At 34.7% G+C, this 12,004-nt stretch overlaps 1 protein-coding gene across 1 annotated transcript in view; it reads left to right on the forward strand.

Annotated features, from left to right (window-relative positions):
- The window catches only part of ADAM28 (ADAM metallopeptidase domain 28), a 198,778-nt gene that overhangs the window by 129,095 nt on the left and 57,679 nt on the right, over positions 1-12,004 (forward strand). The window contains exons 3-5 of the mRNA XM_049770830.1: positions 3,707-3,783; positions 8,891-8,969; positions 10,908-10,984. Coding sequence (XP_049626787.1) covers positions 3,707-3,783; positions 8,891-8,969; positions 10,908-10,984 — 233 coding nt within the window. The remainder of the gene's footprint in view (positions 1-3,706; positions 3,784-8,890; positions 8,970-10,907; positions 10,985-12,004) is intronic.

Here is a 12,004-nt window from a genome sequence, read left to right on the forward strand (position 1 = left end):
ATGATCCCTGAGCACAGAATTTGGAGTAGGTTCTTAACATCTCCATGTGTGACCCAAACATCCAACAATATCAAAATAAAGAAAAACAAAAAAGTCGACGAATATGTGCCCACATGGCTGTGGCTATCTTTGTTCTGTAGATCCTACATCAGTGTCTTGATCCCTCAAATTTGTGAAAAGGAAGAGCCATGTATTCAAAATCATGTACAACTGAGCCATTTCCTGGAACATAAAACTAGGTACTACCTTCTAGCTCTTCCAAGTGACTCACTATACATACCACATTACTTAAACTTTGAACTTCTCTAGAGTTTTTCTAGAGTAGAATTAAATACCAGAGTAGATCCTTGAATGGTTTATTCACATATTGCATTTTATATGTATAAAGTACAAATATATAAATGTTTTTGAATAAACAAATAATATATTAATTAAAATACATACAAATCAATAAATATGTATAGCTGTAATTTATGCCTACATATCTATATATATGCATTAAAGTCATAATCAAGGTCTCCTGTATGAAAAAAATTATTTTTGCTATCAAGATGCACAATTCCTTAGATGCCTAATTATTTTGCTATGCCTTAAAGTATACTGGCAGAACATTGTTTCCCCCGACATTAGAATTATTTCAGGTCTTAGTTAAGAATATCAGGATTTTGAAAAGATTTGAATTTAATATATGTTTTAACAATGGCTCCTCTCCAAAGATTAAGAAGCTTTCTTGAACTTCCAGTGTTTTCTATTGTCACTTCCTGAGTGTCCTGAAGAATTTTCTTCAGAGATCTCCCCCAGCCCAGATCATCCATGACTGTACTTTTATAAATACTCATGAAACCTTCTCAAATGAATTTTTCTTAAAATGTTTTTCTCTTTTACTCTCTAAATCAGGTTTTGCTAAGGATGCTTATAGAGTGTGGGAGATGGAATTAACAGTTAGGAGAGGTGAATGGCTCTTGGAGACTCTCAGCCAGATGGTTCAGTGTAAAGACATGAAGATGCACTACTGTTAGAGCTCTGTAGTTCTGGAAATTATCTGGCCTACACCAATATTATTGGGTGCCTTGGATTATCAGTTGTTGGAAGAACCCATGTGTTGCTTCAGATTGAACTGGGGATGACCATAGATAAGGAGAATATTCAATATATGTGAGGAAAATATCAAATTATAGAATTATCTTTTTTCCTTTTCTTCCCTTTTCATTTTTCTTTCTCAACTATTCCTTCCCTTACCTTTATCTCTCTTCTACTCTCCTTTTCTTTCTTTATTTCATCTTGTTTTTTGTTAATTCCCTTCTCTCATCCCCTTTTTTTATTCCTTTTTTTCTTTTCTTTGTCTTGCCTTGCTTTCCCTTCCTTGCCCTTTCTTTCTTCTCCCAGTAGTGCTGCTCAATTCTTCTTCTTGGTTTTGTGTCAAGGATTAATTTTGGTGCTCATGAGACTACATGTATTATTCAGAATTAAACTGAGTTTTATTCAGGGCAAGAACCTTAACATAGCTACTTATTTCATAGCCCCCAAAGTTTACTTCATTGTTCATATTGGATTCATATTATCCAAATCTAGATATGTCATTTCTCTTCTGATTTATAAATAGGGACATAAATTGGACACATTTCTACTTAGCAGGCAAGTATCTTATGGCAGACATCTCCTTGAGAAGTTTATTTATGATATAGCTTTTACTTTGACTTTCTTCCTTTGTGTTTCAGGCATTATCAGTGCCAGCTGAAATTACTTTCATTCCTATACAATTAATTTTCCTAAAACTAATCTTTCCTCCAACTAATGTTAAAGAACATATACTAACAAAGCATTGCTTAATGTAAATATATATTTATGTATATGAATTTTTTAGTGGAATGTCATATCTAGTACTGTTTTATTATTTTAATTAGATATTATGGCCTTTATCTTCCAAACAATAAGTAAGTTAAGAATTGTCCCTAATGAATTTTTAAACGTCTGTTTTTTTATCCTCCTCCTGTTTTGTATCAACTCATGTTAGAAGTGTACAGATTTATACTTTAGCATAAGATAGAATAAATGTCATTATTTTCAAAAATGAAAATCTGGTTTCTATCCATAGCATCTCCTTGATGTGTATAACCCACTCTACTCTCTTGGATTCTGGTATCCTGTAACCATATTTTATTGTCATAATAAAAGATTTTTTTTTGTTTTGTGTATTCTACATATGAAAAAAATCATATGTTCTTTGTCTTTATCCACTGAGATATTGCAGTAGGCATAATTCTACTAAGGTTCATCAATGTTACAAACAGCGTGATTTCATCTTTTTTTTTTTTTTAAATCTTGGGCTACACCCTGTGGTGCTCAGTGGTTATGACTGACTCTGTGCCTAGGGATCATTTCATGCAGTGCGAGAGGGACCGTATGAGGTGCTGGGGATCAAAACTGGTTTGGTCTCATAGTAGGCCAACACAGTACCTGCTGTGCTATTGCTCATTCACCAGATTTCATCTTTTTAAAAATATAGCTCAGAAGTATTTCATGGTGCATCTTTAATTTCAAAATGATGTGTCTTTTATAAATAATATGTCCTTAATAATAATGTCCTGGCACTCAGATAATTGAGTATATTCATAACTAATAGCTTTGCTTTATAGAACAAAGTTAAAATTTAGTACTTAGTACATTATTTAAAATACTTTTAAATTAATCCATTATATTTTACACACAACATTCATATTATAACTTAAAGCACTTTCCTTTTTCACATAGTTTACTTATGGCAGTAAGTCTCTTTATGATAAAACACTTGATCTATATATATATATATATATATTCGTTTTTGGGTCACAGCTGGCAGCTCAGGGGTTACTCCTGGCTCTATGCTCAGAAATCGCCCCTGGCAGGCACGGGGGACCATATGAGATGCCGGGATTCGAACCACCGTCTTTCTGCATGAAAGGCAAATGTCTTACCTCCATGCTATCTCTCCGGCCCCACTTGATCAATTCTTATATTAGGTTACATATTCTTATCATTTTACTCATATTCTGACCTCCAAGAAACCGCAAGAAGTTCTCTGGAATCACTTTAAATATATACTTTTTTGGTTTGTCTATCCACTTTTCTTCCATACCACACCCTGCAATATTGGCTAATTTATCAGTTTTGTTTGCTTTTGGATTTGGAGTATTAAACTGAGAGCCTCAGACATGTGGTCTACCACTGAGTAATATGTCTCCATCCTCCCATTATTGATTTAAATGTTTGTTTCTTTAAAAAGTGTTTTTATTCTTAAGATATTAAATTTTATGTTGATATATATACATTTACATATCAGTATAATATGAAATTTATTTTCATTGTCTTTCTACATTATAAGATTTCTGAAAGTAAGTACCAGTTATTTTTACTACTTGGAGTTGAATTTCCAGAACTGGGGGTGTCTTCTATATATCTACCACTCAAACAATATATATAGAATGTTTGTATAAATTTATATGCATATGCAGGAAGGGTAAGAAGTGGATATAAAGGTCTCAAATAAGTTTTTTGTTCATTCAGCTGAGATAAGCTTATTCAACTCAACTTATTAAAATAATAAGTGGTTGTGCTATTTATTGATATTTTTTCAAAAGCACAAATTTCTTATAATGATTAAATAGAGGTGCATATCATAAGAATATGTGTGTTTTAAACTGCTAGTAAATGTTTTACATTTTTGCAGGAGAAATATGAAACTGAATTGAATTATCAAATGATAGTTAATGGGAAAATTGAAGTCCTTCACTTGAAAAAAAGCAAGTAAGTTTCTTTGTATATGATATTCTCTTCACTAACACTAATTTAGCATATAAAATATATGTTCATTATGTGTATTAACATTGATTATTATCACAAACCTTGACTAATAATCTGTTGATCTCAATATTCTCAAGGTATTCAACAAATCTGTATTCCTACTGAACCTGTAGAAGTGCATTAAGTAAAAAAGGATGCAGTAAACTAGTTGTTTCATGCTTCTACTAGTAAAACATAATAGATAAGTGAGATACAAGTAAACAATTTTAACATCAAATTCTTTGGAATATTACAAAAATCACATGTGGTATTGTTATTTTTATATCATTATATAGAATATATTAAAAATCATAATCAATAAGTAAGTAAATGGGAAGAAAATTGAGTTCTCCCAATTCTCACTCATTCACTACTTACCTTCTTAAACACTGTGTTGCCTTTTATTTCATATCTTTCCCATCCAATTTAGCTGAAGTTACCAGATCTTTTCAATTCTTCTTTCTCAGATTCACTCAAATTTAAATCATTCTCTCTATAAAGTTACAAAAATTAATTTTTAGATTTTGCATCTTCAAGATTTTTAATACATAAATTATTCTATTCAAAAAACAATATTTTAAACACACATAAATTGTCACCTTTTCAAAATAAAAACCTATTATAGATGACGAGCTGAATAAATAGAAATTCAATAATATTTTTATTAACACAAACCAAGATATGATTCTTTGCCACTTGAACTACTTAGTAGCATGTGAAAAGCTAAGAGAATGATACTTTTCTTGAAAGTCTGTTGAAAGGATTAAGTGAACATTTTTAACCCAGTGACAAAGGTACAAATACATTTTTTTAATTTTTATTATATATTTTATTTAAACACCTTGATTATATACATGAGTGTGTTCGGGTTTCAGTCATGTAAAGAACACCACCCAACAAATGTCCCAAATCTCCCTCCTCGCCACCCAACACCCACCTGTACTCCAGACAAGCTTTCTATTTCCCTCATACATTCTCATTATTAGGATAGTTCAAAATGTAGTTATTTCTCTAACTAAATTCATCCCTGTTTGTGTTGAGCTTCATGAGGTGAGCTGTAACTTTCAGACCTTCTCTCTTTTGTGTCTGAAAATTATTATTGCAGGAATGTCTTTCATTTTTCTTAAAACCCATAAATGAGTGAGACCATTTGTGTTTCTCTCTCTCTCTCTCTCTCTCTCTCTCTCTCTGACGTATTTCACTCAGCATAGTATTTCACTCAGCATAATAGATTCCATGTACATCCATGTATAGGAACATTTCATGACTTCATCTTGCCTGACAGCTGCATAATATTCCATTGTTTATATCTACCACTGTTTCTTTAGCCATTCATCTGTTGAAGGGTATCTTGGTTGTTTCCAGAGTCTTGCTATAGTAAATAGTGCTGCAATGAATATAGGTGTAAAGAAGGGATTTTTGTATTGTATTTTTGTGTTCCTAGGGTATATTCCGAGGAGTGGTATAGCTGGATATCACTTTCCATAAAGGTTAAACGAGACAGCATTCCCACCAGCAGTGGACAAGAGTTTCTTTCTCTCCACATCCTAGCCAACACTGCTTGTTCTCATTCTTTGTGATGTGTGCCAATCTCTGTGGTATAAGGTGATACCTCATAATTGTTTTGATTTGCATCTCCCTGATGATTAGTGATGTGGAGCATTATTTCATGTGTCTTTTGGCCATTTATATTTCTTCTTTGTCAAAGTGTCTGTCCATCTCTTCTCCCCATTTTTTGATAGGATTAGATTTTTTTTCTTGTAAAGTTCTGTAGTGCCCTGTATATTTTGAAGATTAGCCCCTTATCTGATGGGTATTGGGTGAATAGTTTCTCCCACTCAGTGGGAGGCTCTTGTATCCTAGGCGCTATTTCCTTTGAGGTGCAGAAGCTTTTCAGCTTAATATATTCCCATCTCTTAATCTCTGCTTTCATTTGCTTGGAGAGTGCAGTTTCCTCCTTGAAGATGCCTGTAGTCTTAATGTCCTGGAGTTTTTTGCCTACATGTTGCTCTATATATCTTATGGTTTCTGTCTGTAATCCATTTGGACTTGACCTTCATACATGATGTTAACTGGGGGTCTAAATTCAACTTTTTGCAAGTGGCTAGCCAGTTGTGCCAACACCACTTCTTAAAGAGGTGTTCTTTGCTCCAATTAGGATTTCTTGCTCCTTTATCAAAAATTAGGTGATTGTATATCTGGGGAACATTCTCTGAGTATTTAAGCCTATTTCACTGATCTGAGGGCCTGTCTTTATTCAAATACCCAGGCTGTTTTGATAACTATTGCTTTGTAGTAAATTGTAAAGTTGGGGAAAGTAATTCCTCCTATATTCTTTTTCCCCATGATTGTTTTAGCTATTCTAGGGTGTTTATTGTTCCAAATGAATTTCAAAAGTGCCTGATCCACTTCTTTGAAGAATGTCATGGGTATCTTTAGAGGGATCACATTAAATCTGTACAATGCTTTGGGGAGTATTGCCATTTTAATTATGTTAATCCTGCCAATCCATGAGCAGCGTATGTGCTTCCATTTCCACGTGTCCTCTCTTATTTCCTGAAGCAGAGTTTTATAGTTTTCTTTGTATAGGTCCTTCACATTTTAGTCAAGTTGACTCCAATATATTTGAGTTTGTGAGGCACTATTGTGAATGGGGTTGTTTTCTTAATATCCATTTCTTTCTTATTACTATTGGTGTATAGAAAGGCCATTGACTTTTTTGTGTTAATTTTGTAGCCTGCCACCTTGTTATATGCGTCTATTTTTTCTAGAAGCTTTTTGGTAACGTCTTTAGGGTTTTCTAATTAGAGTATTATGTCATCTGCAGAGAGAGCTTGACTTCTTCCTTTCCTTTATGGATTCCCTGGATATATGTTTCTTGCCTAATTGCTATAGAAAGTACTTCCAGTGCTATGTTGAATAGGAGTGGTGAGAGAGGACAGCCTTGTCTTGTGCCAGAATTTAGAGGGAAGGCTTTTAGTTTTTCTCCAGTGAGGATTAGATTTGTCACTGGCTTGTGGTAGATGGCCTTAACTATATTGAGAAAGGTTCCTTTCATTCCCATCTTGCTGAGAGTTTTGATCAAGAATGAGTGTTGGACCTAATCAAATGATTTCTCTGCATCTATTTTTATGATCATGTGATTTTTATTTTTCTTGTTGTTGATGTTGTGTATTATGTTGATAGATTGACTCATGTTAAACCATCTTTGCATTTCTGGGAAAAAACCTACTTGATCGTAGTGAATGATCTTCTTAATGAGACATTGAATCTTATTTGCCAGAATTTTGTTGAGAATCTTTGCCATCTTCATTCTCTATGTCTGGTGCTGGCTTCCATTGTTTCCCCATTGTCACACTTGTATTGTGGGTTTTTCTATGTGTTGTGGTTATATTCACTGGCTAAATGATGTGCAAGGCCGCTTCGCAAAGTGGCAGCACTCCTCTGGCTCCTCCCTTTCTGGGTGTATCAACTCACCTTCAAGGAAGGCTTGCCACCCGCAGATGAAGCCACACACAGGATGAAATCAGGCCGAGAATGCAGCACAGGACAGGAGACAGAGAGAGGTGCTGGCATCAGACTTCCAGAAGAGTTCCTACAAATGATATTTGATATGTTCTCAGTTTCTTCTTTTTATTTCTTTGAATACTTAAGAAATATTTTAGGGGGGCTGGAGAGGTGGCGCTAGAGGTAAGGTGTCTTCTTTGCAAGTGCTAGAGTAGGACGGATAGCAGTTCGATCCCCTGGTGTCCCATATGGTCCCCCCAAGCCAGGAGCAATTTCTGAGCGCATAGCCAGGAGTAACCCCTGAGCATCAAAATGGGTGTGGCCCAAAAACAAAAAAAAATAAATAAAAAATATTTTAGGGTTATTTTATGATGGGCAATACAAAAATATTCAAATTAGTGAAAATGCAAATCACCATTATATTACCTTACCTTACTAATAAAGCTTCAAAATTTTTCAAATAGTTTTTTCTTTGTGATTGTTACAAACAGTTTGTGGCAACTGAAGATAATTGACTGAACAGTATGGTAACAAAGACAATATTCAAAGACAATAAATAGAATTAAGGTCAGGAGGTCCATTCCAATGTAAGAAGCTTACCAGAAAGAGCAGTGTGTGCACTTACAGTAGAGAAGGGTCTACTATGAACTATCAACTATTAACAATGATAGTTGTAACTGATCATTCTGGACAAAAACCCATTGAAAGGGAAGAAAGTGACATGGAAGGCATCCCTCCACTGAAAATAGTGCAGACCACTGTGGCAAAAAAGAAATCAGACACACACAGAGAGAAGCAAATTGCCTGTACTAGATATGTGTGTGTGTGTGTGTGTGTGTGTATGTGTGTGTGTGTGTGTGTGTGTGTGTGAAAGGGAAGCTGGTGACATCGATGGCAGGAAGGTGCATTGATGAAGGCTGATGTACATTGTATGATGAAACCCAACAATGAATGATTTTGTAACCACTATCCTTAAAATAAAACAATTAAAATTATTGGCTGGAAAGGCAGTTGTCCAAATAGAAAGGGCTGAAGCAGTGGCGCAAGTCCTAATGTTTGCTTTGCACGCACTAATCTAGGGCTGACCTCGGTTTGATCCCCTGGCATACCATATGGTCCCCCAAGTCAGGACCTATTTCTGAGCGCATAGCCAGGACTAACTCCTGAGTATCACCGGGTGTGGCCCAAAAAAGCAAATATCTCTCTCTCTCTCTCTCTCTCTCTCTCTCTTTCTCTCTTTCGCTCTCGCTCTCGCTCTCTCTTTCTCTCATCAACTTTGTCCTTTTCAGTTTTGTGTTCCTCAAATCTCTCCTCAATCAAGTCACAAATTCTGATGAGAAAGGTGTTTTTTCAGACCACTCATGTGTATCCTTCCTAATTCTTTTCTATTTTTTATTTTCCATTCAGCCTTTCCATTTTGAACACCCCTAGGCTTGAATTTGTCTTAAAGGGTTAGGACATTATTTAAGTAGTTCAAACGTTTTTATATTCCCAATGAAAAATTTTACTTTAATTATTGAAGTTTGCAAAAGTTATCAGCAACTTCCTCATTGTTTTACTTCAGGAATCTTCTTGCAGGAGGATATACAGAAACACATTATGATTCTACTGGAAAAGAGATTATCACAAGCCCACAGATTATGGTAATACAGAATTATAAATATGCTATTGTCTTTTTTAATATTTTCTAACTTTACATTTTCTAGAATTTTTATTTATTTAAAAATTTTATTTTGGTTTAGGTAATATGATTCAATAGTGGTAAAGGCTATATTATTGATATGCATAGTTACTGAACACCACCAACAAAGTGCCCTCAAGCCTTGGAGCTGACACACACCAAAGGCAGCTTGATATTTAAATGAACAAATTGCTGTTAAAGAATTCATGTTTTATGCAGGAGAAATAAAATGTTGAAAACATTCTCCAAAATTTTTGAGAGGAATAGGTACATATATTGACCACCTGATAACTATTTCTAGTATTCCTGGGCTTCCCATAGAAGAGTCTCCAGTTGGTGGTGGGAATGTTGCACTGGTGCAGGGGGCGTATTCTGTTTATTTTTGAAACTCAAGTACAATCATGCTTATAATCGTGGTGCTTAAATAAAAATTTTATAAAAAATAATAGAAGAGTGAAGAATTACATATCCTGTTTTTCATACCAATCACCTGTCTAAATGAATAGTCTCTCAAGTTCAGGATTATTACTTCAGTGGTCCAATTGGACACATTTTTGTTTTTTCTTCAGTATTGCTAATTTCTACTGTTCATAGTGACCACAGTCTGAAAATAAAATATTTTATAGTTTCTATTTTTTTAGAGCTTTTTTTCCTATTAGAAGTCATCAAACATCTTTTTTTTTTTAATCATGCCATAGACATTTACTTGAGGCATAACTCATCTTTGTTAAGTGGAAAAAATGTATCAAAAATTAAGAAAGGTGTTTATACCAAATTGAAGCAGATTTTTGTTTACTGATATATTTCATATGCCAGGACTACTGAGATATGATAAATAGATAAAATCATTAACTGATACCTTATAAATTGGAAAAAATTAAGGTATTAGACAAAACGATGAACAATCAATCTAGTTAATGACTTAATGCAAATGTTTTGGGAGCTTAGATTTTAAACTTAACAATATTAATTGACTTTCTCTAAACTACATCCTCCTTTGTAATACACATTTAGTAACACCAATTTTTACATGAACATTTATTTGACACTACATATTATGGGATAATTATCTTAATAATAGATTATTTACATATCTTTTTGTTGTATATAAAGGAACAATGCAAAGAAATGGACAGTGGAGGGTGGAGCGATAGCGCAGTGATAGAGCATCACGGCTGACCCAGGATGGACCTTGGTTCAATCTCCAGTGTCCCATCTGGTTCCCCAAACCAGGGGCATTTTCTGAGCACATAGCCAGGAGTAGCTCCTGAGTGTCACTGGGTGTGGCCCAAAAACTAAAAAAAGGAAAAAGAAAAGAAATGGACAGTGTTTTGTCTTAACTGGCATTATCTACTGCAAACAATCATTTGAACCTTAACTACAATGTTGAGATTAATTAGTACTGGAAGGATGGGATGTTGAGACATGGAGAGGAAGAAATAACCACAAGTGACATGTGAACAGTGGTAGTGGTTTGGGGCACATTAGTGGTGGTAGAGGTCCATAAATTTTGCACTAGAAGGATAAATACTACACTATTATAACCATATTATCTCAACAACAAGTTTGCCAGGAGCGATTTCTGAGCATAGAGCCAGGAGTAACTTCTGAGCACTGCTGGTGTGACCCCAAAACAAAAACAAAACAAAGCAGAAGAATATACAAGAATGTTTTCATATCTCTAAGTTGATTGTTGTTTTATATAAGATAATTAAAAGGCATTTTATATGTATATAAAGTCCTGTTTTGTGTATTTATTATATAGTTTTTTATATATAAATGTATATGATACTCAAATATATATATATGATACTGTTTCATGGTTTCAAATTTAATTTAGCAGAGGATCTATGAAGTACACACATTTTACTTTAAAAAATCTCATTTTTCTTTTCTTTAGGATGACTGCTATTACCAAGGGTACCTAATTAACGAAAAGGTTTCTGATGCTAGCATAAGCACATGTAGGGGGCTAAGGTAAGTGCTTATGAGTAGTTTGTGTGTACTTGTGATGATGGGGAAAAGTGATTTAATAAATATGATAAAGGATAGAAGCAATAGTACAGGAGGTAGGGTACTTACATTGCATGTGGCCAATCTGGATTTGATTCCCCATACCCCATTATGGTTCTGCTAGCCAGTGGTGGGCAACCTTAATTTCAAATGAGCCAAATCTCATCAAAACCACGATTGAAATTTATTTTGAGAGTAACATTTTTAAAACCAAAAATACATAGGATGGTAAACTGTTTTTAGTTTCAATAAGTTTTTATTGAGTCACGTCCCTCCATACCACATGACCCGACTGGAGCTGTGTGGAGCCTGCTGCCAGGGCTGCATACAGGGCATGCACTGACAGAGGCTAGGAGCAGAGTCCTGACTCCTGGAGCGGCCATTTGGCACACAGAAGAGCCGCTTTTAAAAGTGTAAAGAGCCGCATGTGGCTCGCTAGCCGCGGCTTGCCGACCACTGGTGCTAGGCCCTTCCACCCTGAGTAATTCCTGAGAATAAAGCCAGGAGTAACCTTGAGCATGCTGAGTGTGACCAGAAAACAAAAAATAAAAAAATAAATTTGATAAAAGTCTACAAATTACACTATGTACTGAATTTTTCTATAAACTAAACAGAGAAGCCATTTCACTCACAAACAATAAAAACAAATAAGAAGGAAATGACTTAACAATAGATTATGAATTACCATCTGCAGAATTATTGCTTCCTTGTTTTCAAAGCAGGCTTTTATGTCCTAGCTTTAGAGTCAGAATATTTTTGTCATTTTGTGTTTTTATTTGGGGCCATATATGGCTATGTTCAGGCTTCCTTGGGTGGGGGTTCACTTTTGATGGTGTTTTGAACTGGGTAGGCAGCAAGTAAGGCATGCACATTTAACTGTACCTTGGCCCTAACTCTAGTGTCAGAATCTTTAAGGTATAGAAACCTCTCATCACTGTCTCTCCTCACTATACTTTTCTCATCCTTGCCTCCATTACTCATTTT

This window comes from Suncus etruscus, chromosome 3 (assembly GCF_024139225.1).
Source record: "Suncus etruscus isolate mSunEtr1 chromosome 3, mSunEtr1.pri.cur, whole genome shotgun sequence".
In the NCBI taxonomy this organism is placed as follows: Eukaryota; Metazoa; Chordata; class Mammalia; order Eulipotyphla; family Soricidae; genus Suncus; species Suncus etruscus.